At 43.7% G+C, this 19,493-nt stretch overlaps 1 protein-coding gene across 5 annotated transcripts; it reads left to right on the top strand.

Moving 5' to 3' along the window:
• Nucleotides 1–252: 252 nt before the first annotated feature.
• On the top strand, nucleotides 253–14,221 carry LOC112259467 (GTP-binding protein 1). 5 transcript variants are annotated; one of them, XM_042317355.1, is made up of 15 exons: nucleotides 253–405; nucleotides 626–818; nucleotides 1,702–1,810; nucleotides 2,896–3,076; nucleotides 3,217–3,400; nucleotides 3,603–3,767; nucleotides 3,919–4,042; nucleotides 4,225–4,339; nucleotides 6,352–6,496; nucleotides 6,594–6,776; nucleotides 7,114–7,249; nucleotides 7,443–7,621; nucleotides 7,815–7,940; nucleotides 11,108–11,158; nucleotides 11,495–14,221. In XM_042317355.1, the coding sequence occupies exons 2-15, from the start codon at nucleotides 636–638 to the stop codon at nucleotides 11,621–11,623; spliced, it is 2,010 nt and encodes a 669-aa protein (XP_042173289.1). In that variant the 5' UTR covers nucleotides 253–405; nucleotides 626–635; the 3' UTR covers nucleotides 11,624–14,221. The 5 variants fall into 5 exon arrangements, with proteins under 5 accessions (XP_042173289.1, XP_042173291.1, XP_042173287.1 ...); XM_042317357.1 differs by having other exon boundaries at nucleotides 1,699–1,810; nucleotides 11,112–11,158; XM_042317353.1 differs by having other exon boundaries at nucleotides 1,699–1,810.
• The last annotated feature ends 5,272 nt before the right edge of the window (nucleotides 14,222–19,493 follow it).

The raw sequence follows: 19,493 nt of genomic DNA, 5'->3' as shown, positions 1-19,493 counted from the left end.
GGACATTTTAGTGATTCATTTGATCCTTTCGAGTACAGTCAATGTAGGTGTCCATCCACTGTATTTTGACCAATGAAACTGCGATCTAGTGGTAAATATAGTTACTACACACATTACTTACCATACAGTATTTTAATACTTTATTCAAATATTTGCTCTAAGGCGTTTCTATAATCGTGCACACACTATATTACGTGTGCATATGACACATTGAAAGAGAGTCAAAACTCTAAGAGAAAAATGTATTGATTTTCTGTTTCAGTGAAATAATTCCATTCTGTGTTGAACACCTGTCAACGTTCAAGAACGGAGGGTAGCCAATCCTGTTTCTGTATTTAACATAGGGGCGGGCCACACTCATATAGGCTACCTAAAGCAAACCTTCTATGTACACTGCTACTTCTGGTATGTTAAATGTATATGTTTTCTTAACAGTACTAATACAACATGAATTGCTACGTAAGGAACGTTTTAGCCTAATTTAAACCGTAAGCAGTTGCTGTACACAATTGTTGCATGCATTGCATCATAATATGTTGGTGTCAGTAGCAAGCTTGATTTGTGAGCTAATGTTAGCTTAGCTATGTTATGCTAGCAGTTTGCAATTGAATTACTTTTTCTGAAGGTTTCGGGAGATGGCGTCGTTGGCAGCAATAGAGCCAGGGCTAAGCCCGGGGACATTACCGAAAGAGGAATCCGTAGTACCAGTTTCTATATTCGCACCGGACTGTGGGGATGACCTTTCAGGGGCAGAGTGCTTCGAAGACGGGGAGAATGTTAACGGCGAGTCCGAGGATCATTTAGACTTTACTAGCAAGGTAGGCCCTGCTCTCGACTCAGCTAAAGCTAGCTACATGGCATATGCATGCGTGGATTTCAATTTTACATCAGCTTTAACAAAAAATATGTTGCTATTTTTTTAAATGAAAATGACAATTTTATAATGACATTTAATTTGGTTGAAGTATGACCGGACATGTATTTTTTCGAGTGACCAGTACCAACCAAAACATGCAATGGTGAATGAATGACACGTATATAGGTGCCACTCTGTGTAGACACAACAGTTGGCGAAACAACCAAAGATGATTTGACCAGATTTAGGCCTTGGCAACTCCAGTCCTCGGGGGCCTGATTTGGTGCCACACTTTTCTCCCCAGCAAACACAGCTGATTTAAACTAATTCTATTCTAAACTGAAGACTATTATTAGTTGGAGTCTGGCGTGTTAGCTGGGGGGCAAAACTGACACCAATCAGGCCTGAAACCTATATTTATCTTGCAAATATAATTTATTTCAAATAATAAAGTGTGGCTTAAACATCAGTATGTTCATAATTGCATGAATCATCATGCATGTGCACATTTACAACTTGGTCAGGCTTGCCAGAAGCTAGGCTACGTCATTGTAACGTCAACAAACGACCCAGGCCTAGCTTCTAGCTACTTGCTTCAATATTTGCATGCTGTCTGTCTGGCCGTTCTTACTTTGTTTTGTTAGTGTTATTCTGCCCTGTCCTCTACTGGACATAAACTGTAATGTTATGTTTTTTTTTATTTACGTTGTAAATTTAGATGTATCACAGAGTCCAGTTTACAATAAAATGTTATTTTAAACACTTATCTAAGTTTCTGTCAATTATCAAACAACCATAACACCAGTGAATGAACCTAAACATATATTTTCTCTCTTTCCTAGCAGACTCTGGTCAGCCCCACAGGAGAACAGTATGACTCGTTACTACGGCAACTCCGAGAGAGGATGGATGAAGGATGTGGGGAGACCATTTATGTGGTGGGAGTGGGCTCAGGTGAGAAGGGATAACCTACTTTCCTACCTTTATTTTCGGGCCATATACCTAAACCACACAACAGAACACATGGTGCTCATGTGTAAACATCTCCAATAAACACAGATCAATGGTGACCCCCTTACAGAACACAGACCTGATGTCCCAGATCAGTTGTGCTTTTTGTCAGTTGTTTAAACACAAACAGATCTGAGACCAGTCAGGTTGGTCCCAGATCACAGGTTGACTAGGCTACTCGTGCGCAGGTTGACTAGGCTACTCGTGCGCAGGTTGACTAGGCTACTCGTGCGCAGGTTGACTAGGCTACTCGTGCGCAGGTTGACTAGGCTACTCGTGCGCAGGTTGACTAGGCTACTGGCGCAGGTTGACTAGGCTACTCGGTTGACTGGCTACTGGGGTTGAGGCTTGGCCTGGGCTACTCGTTAGGTTGACTTGGCTACTGACTAGGCTACTCGTGCGCAGGTTGACTAGGCTACTCGTGCGCAGGTTGACTAGGCTACGGGGGTTAGTTGGCCGGGGGTTAGTTGGCCGGGGGTTAGTTGAACTGCATGTAGGTTCAACACAGAGCGGGAGCATCAGTTGTCACAATATAAGAGGTATTTTCGGATGGTAGAATGTATTATAAGCAACAACAACATGTTTTAATGGTTTTTCTTTACCGATTCATGCTACATTTGGATCAGTCTGGAGTCCGCTGAGCGATGTACTTGTATCTTAAACACTTGAATTGGGAACCGATGCATATCAGTGTATGTAACATCCTTAGCCAGTTAAGTCTGAGAAACACTAGCTAACTTGTTTATCCTGATTTAACCCTTTAATGGTCAGTTGGCAAAACGTCAAGCCTCCACCTTCTCAGCTTCTGCTCCATTGTTCCTTTAATTTGCCCAAACTTTAATGGAACTACTATAGCTACATTACCTGACGTAAACTGGGAATGCAGTCAAGTACCCTGTAATTAAGGCCTTATGTCTGGGTAAAGACACAGCATGGGCGTTCTCAGAGTAATGGGCAGTGTGGTTAGTGTGACTTCACCTTACATCCACCCTCTCTCCTGCTTCGCCCCCCCCTCGTTTCTTCATCAGACGGAGGTGACTATGGTCTGGACGAGGGGGACATGGAGGCATCAGTGGCCACGGTTCAATCCCTGTGTGAGCAGATAGAGGCAGACATGATCCTGCTGAGAGAACGTAGCGACGCAGGGGGGAAAGTACGAGACTACCTCATCCGCCGACGGGTCGGAGAGGAGGACTTCCTGGAAGTGAGGTGAGGGGGGGGTGGGAGACAGACATTCGTCAATTTATTATTAGGTCTTCTCAGAGGGAGAAGAAGTTGGTTTGCTTTCAGGATCAGTGTTCTGCAACATTTGGTGTTGCACATAACAGCTCTCTGTCCTTCCCATACAGGGTGGCGGTGGTGGGTAACGTGGATGCCGGTAAGAGCACCCTGCTGGGGGTGTTGACCCACGGGGAGCTGGACAACGGCAGGGGGTTCGCCAGGCAGAAACTCTTCCGACACAAACACGAGATGGAGAGCGGCAGGACCAGCAGTGTGGGGAATGACATCCTGGGCTTTGACCAGGAGGGACATGTAAGATAATGACTTGGGGTTGACTTAGGAGTCTCTAAGGACATTAAGTTAGATAGGGATGACATAGGCAGGAGACGGAGAGTGACAGGACCAGCAGCATTCAAAACGTAAACAAAGCTGACTTGGAGCCTGGTCCATTTTGACCCTAGCGTGTTGTCCAGCACTCTGATTTAAACCAACCTCTCTCGGTCTCTGCTCCTAGGTGGTGAATAAGCCAGATAATCACGGGGGCAGTCTGGACTGGACTAAGATCTGTGAGAGGTCCTCTAAGGTCATCACCTTCATAGATCTTGCCGGCCACGAGAAGTACCTGAAAACCACTGTGTTTGGAATGACCGGACACTTACCAGACTTCTGTATGCTCATGGTGAGAGACGGGGGTGGTGTGTTTGTGTTTTCACTCACACATGGTCAGTTGCTTATCACCACAGACATTTACTGTGTCAGTGACTTTGCTCATCCTCTTTCTCTCGCTCACTCTTCTACATCTCTCTCCTTCCTTTCCTCTCTCTCACTAGGTGGGCAGTAATGCAGGTATTGTAGGGATGACCAAGGAGCATCTAGGTTTGGCTCTAGCCCTGAATGTACCAGTCTTTGTAGTGGTCACCAAGATAGACATGTGTCCAGCCAACATCCTAGCAGGTGAGAGATGGACTGTGGAACATGGCCCTGTTCAAATCATTAAAACATGATCATCATAGTGAAATGTAACTGTTTTAATTTTTTTTCATTGGAAAAATCCATTCAGTTCCTCCCCGTTAGTCTGTTTGGTTAACAAATGAACACACACAATGTGTGTTAATAATTGTGTTTGTATTTCCCAGAGACACTGCATCTGTTACAGAGGTTACTGAAGTCCCCAGGATGTAGAAAGATCCCCGTACTGGTTCAAAACAAAGATGACGTTATCGTCACTGCATCCAACTTCAGCTCAGAGAGGTAAATACTAGTGAATTAACACAGTTTCCTTGTGGTGGTTGGAAGAGGTGTTTGGAGTGGACTTCTATATTCCAACACGGGAGGCGTGCACACCATCCACCGATTCCGAGTATATTACTCGCTAATGTTCAGTCCCTGGACAATAAAGTAGATGAGCTCAGGGACGGTAACATACTCTGTTTCATGGAATCATGGCTCTCCAGATATACTGTCCCGGTCCATACAGCCAGCTGGGTTCTCAGTACATTGCGCAGACAGGAATAAAGAACTCTCCTGGAAGAAGGAAGGCGGAGGTATATGTTTCATGAGGAGGAGGTGAGGGCCCTGGCGGAGTGGTGCTAGGGAAATCGCCTCAACAAAACAAAGGAGCTGATCGTGGTCTTCAGGAGACAGGGAGCACTCCTCCCATCCACATCAACAGGAACGCATTGGAGAAGGTGAAAAGCTCTCCCTGCTCTCTGTCCTCGGTTCCTTAGCGTACTCATCACTGACAATCTGAAATGGTCCACCCACACAGATAGTGTGGTGAAGGCAGCGTAACCGCACCTCTTCAAACATAGGAAGCTGAAGAAATTTGGCTTGTACCCTAAGAACCTCACAGCTGCACTGCCTGCAACCGCAAAGCTCTCCATAGGGTGGTGCGGTCTGCCCAACGCGTCACCGGGGAACCACTGCCCGCAACCACAGAGCTCTCCATAGGGGAACCACTGCCCGCAAACCACAGAGCTCTCCATAGGGTGGTGCGGTCTGCCCATCACCGGGGAACCACTGCCCCCAACCACAGAGCTCTCCATAGGGTGGTGCGGTCTGCCCAACGCGTCACCGGGGAACCACTGCCCGCAACCACAGAGCTCTCCATAGGGTGGTGCGGTCTGCCCAACGCGTCACCGGGGAACCACTGCCCGCAACCACAGAGCTCTCCATAGGGTGGTGCGGTCTGCCCAACGCGTCACCGGGGAACCACTGCCCGCAACCACAGAGCTCACCATAGGGTGGTGCGGTCTGCCCAACGCGTCACCGGGGAACCACTGCCCCAACCACAGGTCTGCCCAACGGTCGTCACCGGGGAACCACTGCCCGCAACCACAGAGCTCTCCATAGGGTGGTGCGGTCTGCCCAACCACAGAGCTCTCCATAGGGTGGTGCAACCGGGGGAACCACTGCCCGCAACCACAGAGCTCTCCATAGGGTGGTGCGGTCGTCACCGGGGAACCACTGCCCGCAACCACAGAGCTCTCCATAGGGTGGTGCGGTGCCGGGGGGAACCACTGCCTGCAACCACAGAGCTCTCCATAGGGTGGTGCGGTCTGCCCAACGCGTCACTGGGGAACCACTGCCTGCAACCACAGAGCTCACCATAGGGTGGTGCGGTCTGCCCAACGCGTCACCGGGGAACCACTGCCCGCAACCACAGAGCTCTCCATAGGGTGGTTACGGTCTGCCCAACGCGTCACCGGGTAACCACTGCCCGCAACCACAGAGCTCTCCATAGGGTGGTGCGGTCTGCCCAACGCGTCACCGGGGAACCACTGCCTGCTCTCAGGACACCTACAGCACCCGACGTCACAGAAAGGCCAAAAAGGTCTTTCCTGAACTTAGTCACTGTCACTAGCTGGCCACCACCCGGTTACTCAACCCTGCACCTTATAGGCTGCTGCCCTATACACATAGACATGGAATCACTAGTCATGTTACATAATGTTGTACCCATTTCATATGTTAATATACTGTATTCTAGTCAATGCCACTCTGTCATTGCTCATCCTAATATTTATATATTTCTTAATTCCATTCTTTTATTTTGAGGTTTGTGTGTAATGTTGTGAATTGTTAGATACTACTGCACTGTTGGCGCTAGGAACACAAGCATTTCGCTTCACCCACAATAACATCTGCTCAATTTTTTTGTATGTGACCAATAACATTTGAATTGATTTATGGGTAACGTATGTCGCCTTAATCCTCCACTCTTTCCTTTCTCTTCTCCCTCCTCTCTCTGTCTCTCCCCCTAGGATGTGTCCAATCTTCCAGGTCTCCAATGTAACAGGAGACAACATGGATCTTCTGAAGATGTTCCTCAACCTACTGTCTTCTAAAACCTCCTATCGAGAAGATGAGCCTGCCGAGTTCCAGATCGATGACACCTACTCGGTACCGGTTAGTACACACCACACACACACACAACCATCAGCACCACACACACACTAATCATTTAACAAGCTGTGTTGTATTGACGTCTCCTATCTGTCCTCAGGGTGTGGGCACAGTAGTATCCGGCACTACGTTACGTGGATTGATACGACTGAATGACACGCTGCTGCTCGGACCAGACCCCCTGGGCAGTTTCCTCTCCATCGCTGTCAAATCTATCCACCGCAAGAGGATGCCTGTCAAAGAGGTCCGGGGGGGACAGACCGCCTCCTTCGCGCTCAAAAAGGTGTGTTTTTACGCGTCTGATTGTAAGGCTACAACCACACAGAGACACAACCACACAGAGGCACGACCACACAGATGAAGTCGTACATGCGTTCATACATTGTCTGCTTTTGTGTCTAAAGATCAGCTCAAGTCAGCAACTTTCGAATAAGCTGCAGATGTAAAAAGAGGGACCTTTTTGTTTTTCTCCAGAAAATTCTCTGTCCATAATCCATTAATGGATGACTCCCATTGGGGAAAAAAACATCCTCAATCAGCACATTTCTGACAGTCTGTCCTAATGTTTCTCTCCTCCCCCGGCCCCTTTTTCACCCCTCTCCCTCTTTCTTCTCCTCCAGATCAAGCGTTCCTCCATCAGGAAGGGGATGGTGATGATCTCTCCCAGACTAACACCTCAGGCTACCTGGGAGTTCATGGCTGAGATACTGGTCCTGCACCACCCCACCACCATATCCCCACGATACCAGGCTATGGGTGAGCGGCTTTTAAACGTGTGGGTGTGTTCATGGTTGCTTGTATACTGTGGCGATGTTCAATTTAGCATTAAAGTTTCAGCTATATTCATATTAGGTCTTTGTTCCTCCTACAATCACACAAAAATGGGACACGTCCAGTTGCAATGCCACTGGTATGTCAATTGTTATTTTTCTGACTTTCTCTCCCTCAGTGCACTGTGGCAGCATCAGACAGACAGCCACCATTCTGACCATGAACAGAGACTGTCTACGTACTGGGGACAAGGCCTCAGTCCACTTCAGATTCATCAAGACCCCAGAGTACCTCCACACAGACCAGAGACTGGTGTTCAGAGAGGGACGCACCAAGGCTGTGGGCACCATCACCAAGGTATGGGGGTTATAACTAGTTGTAAGGGGTTATGAATGGTCATAAGTTTATAAAAGGTCATGGAGCATTGTTACAATAACTCACTGTCTCTTCACCAGCTTTGTCGTGTGTGTTATGAAGGGCTTATACCTTTTATTCTAAAGCGTCCCAGACTACCTCCTAACTAACTCCACCTGTACGTGTGTCTCTCCAGCTGCTCCAGTCAGTCACCAAGGCCCAGCAGGCCAAGATGCAGTCCACTAAGAAGGGCACCACGTCAGCCAATGAGGAGGCAGGATCCGCACCGCGGCCTGACAGCCCCAGCGCAGGACAGCTACCGGTGAGCTACTGGGGTAGGGAGGGGCTTAGACTGAACAACTGGTGAAGAAAGGGACTACCCTGCGTTCATAACCAAGTGGGAAGGTGGTATTTACCACATAGGACTGGGAAAAATCCACTTGAATGCCCCTCCTACTGGTTATTACTATCATCCCTGAGCTCTGACTTCTCCCACATGCTGACCTCTGATGTCACCTACTAAGGAAATTACCTATAACAGCATTTTTGGCAGTTAAATGCAACAACAAAACATTATTTATAAACTATTTTTATCTATTAATATGACTTGATTTACAAGCAAGATTATGGTGGATGCAGCTTGTTGGCCATTAGCCAATCAGCTTTTCTCAACAAGTTCAAAGCACGTGAATGCATCCAACTGGTATTTACGACTTCACAACTGGCAATGAACGCCTTCCCACTTGGTTATGAATGCAGCATTAGACATGAAGGAGGAGCTTAGACCGAACACTTGTGTACAGCCACGACACAGGACAGCTACTGCTCAGCTACCGGGAGGCCGAGGCTTAGAAACAACACCTGGAGGAGGGAGGGTCTTGGACATAGATGTAATGAGTAGAGCTGACATGATTCCCAATTCTACATGACAGACCATCTGTTCTACACAAACTATTTCTAACTAAGGGAGGGGGTTAGAGAACATCCTGAAGTAAGAGGTCAAATAATGACTTGCTAGAAGAGTAGGAGGAAAGTTAAACTCTGCATTGTGTGTTGAGTGACTGAATGGTGTGTGTGTGTGTAGACCTGCCAACATACAGCATTCTCTATCCATGTAAGAGATCTGAGTTAATAGTACACAGAAATGAATGGGGGCCTGAATTTTATTTTTAAAATTTTAAATAAAAAATACATCCACTGAGTGACTCTAACATCCTGATTCTCGAGCTGCACCACACAGACATGTACGGAGTTTGTGTCAACGGACATGGAGATTAATACATCAAGATTGGATGTACAGTTGAAGTCAGAAGTTTACATACACTTAGGTTGGAGTCATTAACTTATTTTCCAACCACTCCACGAATGTCTTGTTAACGAACTATAGTTTTGGCAGGTTAGGACATCTACTTTGCATGACACAATTCGTCCAACGACTGTTTCACTTATAATTCACTGTATCACAATTCCAGTGGGTCAGAAGTTTACATGCACTAAGTTGACTGTGCCTTTTAAACAGCTTGGAAAATTCCAGAAAATGATGTCATGGCTTTAGAAGCTTCTGATAAGCTAATTGACATCATTTGAGTCAATTGGAGGTGTATCTGTGGATGTATTTCAAGGCCTACCTTCAAATTCAGTGCCTCTTTGCTTGACATCATTGGAAAATCAAAAGAAATCTGCCAAGACCTCAATGTTTTTTATTGTAGACCTCCAAGTCTGGTTCATCCTTGGGAGCAATTTCCAAACTGAAGGTACCACGTTCATCTGTACAAACAATTGTACGCAAGTATAAACACCATGGGACCACGCAGCCGTCATACCGCTCAGGATGGAGAAGTGTTCTGTCTCCTAGAGATAAACGTACTTTGGTGCGAAAAGTGCAAATCAATCCCAGAACAACAGCAAAGGACCTTGTGACGATGCTGGAGGAAACGGGTACAAAAGTATCTATATCCACAGTAAAATGATTCCTATATCGACATAACCTGACAGGCTGCTCAGCAAGGAAGAAGCCACTGCTCCAAAACCGCCATTAAAAAAAAGCTAGACTACGTTTTGCAACTGGACATTGGGACAAAGATCATACTTTTTGGAGAAATGTCCTCTGATCTGTTGAAATAGAACTGTTTGGCCACAATGACCATTGTTATGATGCTCTCAAGCCGAAGAACACCATCCAAACCGTGAAGCACGGAAGTGGCAGCATCATGTTGTGAGGGTGCTTTGCTAAAAGATGGCCTGGTGCACTTCAGAAAATAGATGGCATCACGAGGTAGGACAATTATGTGGATACTTGGAAGCAACATCTCAAGACATCAGTCAGGAAGTTCAAGCTTGGTCGCAAATGGGTCTTCCAAATGGACATTGACCCCAAGCATACATCCGAATTCGTGGCAAAATGGCTTAAGTACAACAAAGTCAAGGTATTGGAGTGGCCATCACAAAGCCCTGACCTCAATACTATAGAAAATTCGTGGGCAGAACTGAAAAAGCGTATGCGCGCAAGGAGGCCTGTTATTCAGTTATTACACCCACACTGCTCGCCCTCGTCAACGAGCGTCTGTGTTACCAAGGGCTAAAATAGAACTCCTTTCTATTTCTGACGCAGATCACGCTTCAAGTCCTGCCTCTCCCATCTCCTCATTGGTTTATAGAGGCAGGTACCCACGTGGGTGATTGAAAGACTAACTATGTTGCCGGTCGGTGTAGTAATACTATGAACGTTTAGATGCCAATCACCATATAAGTTCAAAGTTGAATAAGCCTGGAAGGAGGAGAGATGACTAGAAACGCTTCGGTTGACCGTTTTATGTTTGGATTAATTGTCGGAGTAGAGGACCTTGTGCATTTCAGGTAAAATAACAACTTAATGTTTATCTCAGGACAAATTAGCAAGAGCTAGCTAAATTTAAATGTTTGTTTTTAGACCTCTCCCCAAATTCATATAATTGGTTCGCCGTTTATTTTGATATTTCAACCTGCGTTTGGTGTGGGGGGGGCGTGCATGCGTATGGTACTCTAAAATATGCTGTGCGCGTATTGTACTCTAAAAGTTGGACAGGTTGGTGTGTGTGTCGTACCAGCATCTTTCTTCTCTTTCCCAATATGCTGGCTAATCTCTCTTCTGATGCCCCTCCATCTCGTTTCACTCTTTCTTTATCCCGCGCTTTTATGATTGTTCATCACCCGGTCTTTCACAATCCCTCTTTTCAAAATGTCCTCCCTTTCCTTGACCCTCACACTCGTCTGCCAATAAGCCCTCTCTGCCGCTCTCAATTTTCATTCCACTTACCGGTACATCTTTTTTCCCTCCTCATCCCACTTTCGTTCACTCTTCTCCTCCATTATCGTCGGCCCCATCACTCGTTCCTTTCATCTTTCCTGACCTCCGTCCATTAAACTTGTCTCCCCGTCCCCTCCTTCACTTTCCCCATCCGTCTCTCCTTCTCTCTCTCCCTCGTCTGTCTGGTTGTCTGTCTGCGTCAGACAGTGGGGGAGGAGGAGACGCTATGTAAAGACGGCAACAAAGAGAACCAGGTAAATGGAACGAGGGAAGGAAACGCCAGTGCCGTTTGTCTTAAAGAAGTACTGCCATGACTTCCATTTATCCCAACACTAAAGAGTGTTTTCCTGTGCAGCATGAACTTTGACTTCTAAAAGTACTGAAAAGGTTATTTACTTGAATGAAAACATTAAAATGACGTTTAGGCCTGAACTAATGTGTAATTTAAAAAAACAAGCTACATTTCATTTTCAATGAGAATTTCTCATTTTTTAAAGTAAAAAAGTATCTAAAAGTTAGAGGTGGTCATAAATTGTGTGCTAGGCTTAACATTTAGTAACACTTGTTCTGTTGTGACTGTTCTCCTCCAGCCCAAGTCAGGAGGTGGAGGCAGGAGGAGAGGGGGTCAGAGACACCGAGGAAAAGCCCTGAACAGCACAGCATCACCAACATCACAACAACACACACCAGCTACAGCAGGAGTGGGCACCACTGCCTAAACCGCCCCCCCGCCATCTCCTCTCCTTCCCCTCTCGTCTACATCCACTCTTCTATATCTCCTTCTACATCTTGTTTTGTAATCATTCTTGTTCCAATTAGGGGAGAAGGAATGAATGTAGCAAAGAAAAGGAGGACGAGAAGTGAAACAAGCATTAATCCTAAATGACACAGCTTAACATGTCCATCCTAGTTAGATCACCATTACAGAGTAGTTCTAGAACATCGTTAAATGTCACAATGGCAACTAACGACTGAACTGGCTCCTGGAAAATAGCAGAAAGAAGCAGTTGACTCAATCTAACAGACGTGGTTTAGTAATAAAAAACTAACAAGGTTTTTATTACAGATTCATTATGTAGACAGGAAACATGGTGTTCAGGCACTGAGATCTGTTGTCTTAAGGGGTTGTCATCCAGTCTAATAATGACTGACTCCAGATTCAATCTAACAGGAAATAAATGTTGTCGTTCACTGGGTTTAGATGAAATCTAACAGACCGGACATGGCACAGGAGTCATAAGGTTTAGATTTGTTATTCCATTCGTCATTATTTAGACAGGAGAGGAATAGTGTACTCCAAGGTCTCCACTCAATCTAATAGAACAGGATAGGTGTAGTTCAGACAGGGGATAGTCCTACCTAACCAACCCCAAGGACAATGTTCACTAGGCTCATACACTGCCATCTGACTATACATAAAACAGTGGTTCTGAAACATTTGGATCAGGACTCACTCTAGGTCCATGTTTTGTTCTATTTTAATGGGAAAAACAACTAATTTGGGCCTTGGAAAACCTGGTGTGTGCCTTTTTAGATGTCTGCCCAAAAAAAGCATTGAGTGGAAACTATGAAAGCTGTGTTGTTAAATAGTGGATTTTGTTCTTGGAGAAATTAAGTGAGCTACATTGTTCAAATGGGTGCAAAGTTCGTCCAAAGTTCTGTCCATCTTTTGCAGTCAGAAATGTTGACGCGTACCGAAAAACACAGACCGCATATCTGTTCTATAATTAATTTCAATAGATTTGGGAATCGTTGCTCTGCTACCCTTGTAGCGTGTTCTGTGTTGGATTATTTATTTGGCTTTCATAGATGAAAGGGTTTGGAAAATCCTAGAAGGCTAATACGGCTTAAAAGTATTTCAGGAGGATTTAGAAGTTTTCCATGTTATCCTCCATACCCTCTCAAGGACATTGTTTGAGCCCAAAAACGCAGGCGGAATAGTAGTTTTAAGATTTGTTGTTTTATTCAGTTTCTAGTCATGCACACCTTCTATAAAATTTGTTGGCGGAACTAGGGGTTTTGGGATTGAAGATTTTAGGTTAATCCATTTCCATACTTGATATGATTCAAATTTATTTTTTCTAAGCTTTGATATGGTTTTATCAGGTGGTGTGAGCATTTTTATTTTGGGTTTGGATTGGGACAGGTTTCAGTGGTGGAAGGCTTGGATTGGTTGTTACCAGGCAGAAGTTACACTTTAGTACAAATCTAGGATCAGTTTTTCCAATGTCGTGGTAATTTCCTGTATTTCTAAATGATGAGAGTTACAAACCATACACCAGCCAGAGTTATACTTAAATGTCATCTTTTAATAATATGAGCTTCACCATAGCCCTGTGACTCTCAGATCAATTCAGTGTCTAGAAATGAATTCTCTGAGAGTGTCAACATAATGGCAACTGAGATCTTGTATAGCAAAGATCCACCCCCTAGTCGACATGATAAACCACAGATCATAAGAACTTCACAAAGGGCCTTTTACTTACAAAAAGGAGGATCCCATAGCCAGATAGCATTAGCTATAAATTATCGTGCAGTTTGGTCTCTTAGACAAGGTTCTACTTCTCGTTCTTGGTACTTCCTAGTACCAAAACATTACCTCATCCAATGGCATATATCTATTGTCAATTATAGATACTCCCATCTCAAATACACCCCGTCCTGGACAAGCTCACGGAGGAGAGTGTGCCTCTAGGTCATATACTAGGTCAAGAGAAGGGCAACATCAGAGGGGTAATACAATGGTTCCAGACACTGCCATACTCCTCCCCCCAATGGGAAAAGGAGGGAGTGACTGGAGTACAGACATGGTGGAGCCCTTCACATGGTTTAGGAATAGTTACAGACACGTTCAAATATGAAGACAATCCTGACCTTTCCCCTCTCTGGGCCCCAAGTGACTATCTCACATAAGCATATTCTGAAAGTAAATAAAACATATTAAACATTATTAAACAATAAAACATTACCTAACTAATTCTGATTCAGCTACAACACCAATCACAGATGTTATCCTTTAGTATTAGAGGAAACAACTGACCTTAGATCCGGTCTAAAGGTAACGTCATTTCATTTCTTATTCTCTGCTTTTATGATTGATGTTGATCTCAATACATTCAACAACCATTTTATTTTTATTTTTTTTAGCTAATATTAGTGTATACATTTTCTTTTTGAATGGACCGAGTGACACATTTTTGTGTCTGCATCTTATGTACAAAAATGAAAGTTGCGCCGAAAGAAAAAGAAAGCCCTTTAACTTAACACAGTGGTGCCAGTTTGTTGTAAATCCTTTTAAATAAAGAGGTTTCAGAGTATCAACATGTTGTGGTCATATTTTGTCAATACTGGGTGTATCATCTGGCTGCCAGCACTTCTATAAGGGGCCAGTTCACATTTCAGATGCTAGTGCTGATCTAGGATCAGGTCTCCACCTTTCCATGTAATCTTAATGATTGTGCTCTAAAAGGCAAACAGATCGTAGATCAGCACTCTTGCTCTAAGCTTTATGAATACGGGTAGAGGTCTAGGCTGAGGCCTTGGTTTAGAGAGAGCACTGAGGGAGCTGTAAGGTTGAGGGACGAGGCCTACTTTTCCTTTTAAAGGGGGAACGAGGACCGAGAAACCACTGACTTCAGTTTTGAGTTTTGCAGGTGTCGAGGTACACTGCATACAGATAGTCAATCACTCAAACACACACATACTGTCCACACACACACTGTCCACACACACACACACACACTGTCCACACAAACACACACTGTCCACACAAACACACACTTCAGTTGTATTTGAAACAGTGAGAACAAGGGGATGTGGCATTGATATGATTGAATAAGGAGTTTATTGTCTTCACATCAAATGCTTTATGAAGCCAATAATAACCGAACCGGATGCAGCCAGAAATTGCTCTCCACGTTTGAGTAAATGGGAGGCATTTTGAAATAACGCTGTCACACAGTAAAGTGAGTAGGAGTGGGAGCGGTGGTGAGAGAGTACTGAAACGCACAACACGACCTTGAAGCGTCCGCTCACTGCTACGTTCAACAAATCACTCATCGATCCATGGCTTTGCATTAAAGAGAGATGTTCCATTTCGTACTGGAGTGGTGAAAGCTGAGCTTTGAAAAGAGGTTCACTATGGAGAAGTATTATTGACCTGCTACTCTGAATCAAATGTGGATGGAAATTTCTGGCTGCATCCGGTTGGGTTATTATTGGCTTCATAAAGCATCTCATGTGAAGACCATAAATCTGCAGTGGCCTGAATAAACTCCTTATTCAATCATATCAAAGCTACATCCCCTTGTTCTCACTGTTTGAAGTACAACTGAAGTGTGTGTGGTGAGGTGTGTCACACAATAGATTTGGAACTACTGTTGTGTTTTAAACATCCTGTTAAACCCTTATCGCCTTACCATATCTCACTTTTTATACAGCCTACCAGACCTTACCATATCTCACTTTTTATACAACCTACCAGACCTTACCATATCTCACTTTTTATACAACCTACCAGACCTTACCATATCTCACTTTGTATACAACCTACCAGACCTTACCATATCTCACTTTTTATACAGCCTACCAGACCTTACCATATCTCACTTTTTATACAACCTACCAGACCTTACCATATCTCACTTTTTATACAGCCTACCAGACCTTACCATATCTCACTTTTTATACAGCCTACCAGACCTTACCATATCTCACTTTTTATACAACCTACCAGACCTTACCATATCTCACTTTTTATACAGCCTACCAGACCTTACCATATCTCACTTTTTATACAACCTACCAGACCTTACCATATCTCACTTTTTATACAGCCTACCAGACCTTACCATATCTCACTTTTTATACAACCTACCAGACCTTACCATATCTCACTTTTTATACAACCTACCAGACCTTACCATATCTCACTTTTTATACAGCCTACCAGACCTTACCATATCTCACTTTTTATACAGCCTACCAGACCTTACCATATCTCACTTTTTATACAACCTACCAGACCTTACCATATCTCACTTTTTATACAGACCTACCAGATCTCACCATACAGCCTATCTCACCATATCTCACTTTTTATACAACCTACCAGACCTTACCATATCTCACTTTTTATACAACCTACCAGACCTTACCATATCTCACTTTTTATACAACCTACCAGACCTTACCATATCTCACTTTTTATACAACCTACCAGACCTTACCATATCTCACTTTTTATACAACCTACCAGACCTTACCATATCTCACTTTTTATACAGCCTACCAGACCTTACCATATCTCACTTTTTATACAGCCTACCAGACCTTACCATATCTCACTTTTTATACAACCTACCAGACCTTACCATATCTCACTTTTTATACAACCTACCAGACCTTACCATATCTCACTTTTTATACAACCTACCAGACCTTACCATATCTCACTTTTTATACAACCTACCAGACCTTACCATATCTCACTTTTTATACAACCTACCAGACCTTACCATATCTCACTTTTTATACAACCTACCAGACCTTACCATATCTCACTTTTTATACAGCCTACCAGACCTTACCATATCTCACTTTTTATACAACCTACCAGACCTTACCATATCTCACTTTTTATACAACCTACCAGACCTTACCATATCTCACTTTTTATACAGACCTTACCTCACTATACAACAGACCTTACCATATCTCACTTTTTATACAACCTACCAGACCTTACCATATCTCACTTTTTATACAACCTACCAGACCTTACCATATCTCACTTTTTATACAACCTACCAGACCTTACCATATCTCACTTTTTATACAACCTACCAGACCTTACCATATCTCACTTTTTATACAACCTACCAGACCTTACCATATCTCACTTTTTATACAACCTACCAGACCTTACCATATCTCACTTTTTATACAACCTACCAGACCTTACCATATCTAACTTTTTATACAACCTACCAGACCTTACCATATCTCACTTTTTATACAACCTACCAGACCTTACCATATCTCACTTTTTATACAACCTACCAGACCTTATCACATCTAACTTTTTATACAACCTACCAGACCTTACCATATCTCACTTTTTATACAACCTACCAGACCTTACCATATCTCACTTTTTATACAGCCTACCAGACCTTACCATATCTCACTTTTTATACAGCCTACCAGACCTTACCATATCTCACTTTTTATACAACCTACCAGACCTTACCATATCTCACTTTTTATACAACCTACCAGACCTTACCATATCTCACTTTTTATACAACCTACCAGACCTTACCATATCTCAGTTTTTATACAACCTACCAAGCCTGTAAAAAAGGCCCTTATTTGCTTCCAGGTCAAAAGTAGTGCCCTAAATAGGGAAAAGGGTGTCATCAATATAGTTATTAGTGTTAATTGATTGGTTAGCTGGTAGCACCTGTTCTCAGATAGGTCTTAATGCTACATAGGATTGGGTGACATGTCCCGTTACAGCAGCAAAAGGTGTTATTAGAGTAGTGCACTAGATAGGGTGTAGGGTGTAATTTAGGATGAAGGGATAGTTCATGTCCCCTTAAAGGTGCATTAGTATAATCTGATCATTATAATAAACCCTTCTAGTAATTTAGGATCTCTATGATCTGGGAGTAGTGCACTACATAGGGAATATGTTGTCATTTAGGATATAGACATGGTTATTTCCCCCTTGTAGTGGCATCAGGTGTTATTAGAGTGCTGGCAGCACCTGTGCTTATTAAGAAGTCTTCAACACCTTGGCTGGAGTCTTCTCACTGTGATGTCACACCTTCTGTTTCACTTCCACTACACCTGACGGAGCAATCTCTCTCTCTCTGTGTCTCTCTCTCACTCACTCACTCATTCACTCACTCACACACACCCACACATATTTTGTGGGCAGTGAGCACATAACCTATCTTCTCTTGAGAGCCATGTCTGCCTATGGCGGCCTTTCTCAATAACAAGGCTATGCTCACTGAGTCTGTACATAGTCAAAGCTTTCCTTAAGTTTGGGTCAGTCACAGTGGTCAGGTATTCTGCCGCTGTGTACTCTCTGTGTAGGGCCTAATAGCATTCTAGTTTGCTCTGTTTTTTTGTTAATTCTTTCCAATGTGTCAAGTAATTATCATGATTTGGTTGGGTCTAATTGTGCTGCTGTCCTGGGGGTCTGTGGGGTCTGTTTGTGTTTGTGAACAGAGCCCCAGGACCTGCTTGCTTAGGGGACTCTTCTCCAGGTTCATCTCTCTGTAGGTGATGGCTTTGTTATGGAAGGTTTGGGAATCGCTTCCTTTTAGGTGGTTGTAGAATTGAACGGCTCTTTTCTGGATTTTGATGATTAGCGGGTATCGGCCTAATTGTGAATTCTTGGATGGTGAGCGGACCCCAGACCTCACAACCATAACAGGCAATGGGTTCTAGAACTGATTCAAGTATTTTTAGCCAGATCCTCTTTTTTGCTTGTTTGACCTTTATTTATACAGGTTTTTCTCATTAAGATAATATCTCTTTTCCAAGAGAGACCTGTTCCAATAGCAGCAGGGGGAACAACGTTTCAGACAAAACAACTTACATACACTAACAACATTAAACAAAACTATGAACACACATACAATACAACAAAAATATTTTACATTAAAAACACGAAAGTCTTGACTAAAAACAGCTGTCCTAAAAGCTATTACACTCGTCTATGATATATACTGTGGGGAAAAAAAGGTACACTTAAACTATGACAGACTGATATGATAAAATTATAAATGATTTTAAAAATCCAGATCACATTGTAGGATTTTTAATGAATTTATTTGCAAATTATGGTGGAAAATAAGTATTTGGTCACCTACAAACAAGCAAGATTTCTGGCTCTCACAGACCTGTAACTTCTTCTTTAAGAGGCTCATCTGTCCTCCACTCGTTACCTGTATTAATGACACCTGTTTGAACTTGTTATCAGTATAAAAGACACCTGTCCACAACCTCAAACAGTCACACTCCAAACTCCACTAGGGCCAAGACCAAAGAGCTGTCAAAGGACACCAGAAACAAAATTGTAGACCTGCACCAGGCTGGGAAGACTGAATCTGCAATAGGTAAGCAGCTTGGTTTGAAGAAATCAACTGTGGGAGCAATTATTAGGAAATGGAAGACATACAAGACCACTGATAATCTCCCTCGATCTGGGGCTCCACACAAGATCTCACCCCGTGGGATCAAAATGATCACAAGAATGGTGAGCAAAAATCCCAGAACCACACGGGGGACCTAGTGAATGACCTGCAGAGAGCTGGGACCAAAGTAACAAAGCCTACCATCAGTAACACACTACGCCGCCAGGGACTCAAATCCTGCAGTGCCAGACGTGTCCCCCTGCTTAAGCCAGTAAATGTCCAAGCCCGTCTGAAGTTTGCTAGAGAGCATTTGGATGATCCAGAAGAAGATTGGGAGAATGTCATATGGTCAGATGAAACCAAAATATAACTTTTTGGTAAAAACTCAACTCGTCGTGTTTGGAGGACAAAGAATGCTGAGTTGCATCCAAAGAACACC

This window comes from Oncorhynchus tshawytscha, unplaced genomic scaffold, assembly GCF_018296145.1.
Source record: "Oncorhynchus tshawytscha isolate Ot180627B unplaced genomic scaffold, Otsh_v2.0 Un_contig_739_pilon_pilon, whole genome shotgun sequence".
NCBI lineage: Eukaryota > Metazoa > Chordata > Actinopteri > Salmoniformes > Salmonidae > Oncorhynchus > Oncorhynchus tshawytscha.
This window is presented reverse-complemented; position numbering and strand designations above follow the sequence as displayed.

What these genes read in the sequence shown, in the direction of transcription:
- LOC112259467 (XM_042317353.1), top strand. Translation starts at nt 636, where the DNA reads ATGGCGTCGTTGGCAGCAATAGAGCCAGGGCTAAGCCCGGGGACATTA. An exon ending in GCTTTGACCAGGAGGGACAT is followed by an intron (nt 3,401 to 3,602) that starts GTAAGATAATGA and finishes CTCTGCTCCTAG; the next exon opens with GTGGTGAATAAGCCAGATAA. An exon ending in TCCAGCCAACATCCTAGCAG is followed by an intron (nt 4,043 to 4,224) that starts GTGAGAGATGGA and finishes TGTATTTCCCAG; the next exon opens with AGACACTGCATCTGTTACAG.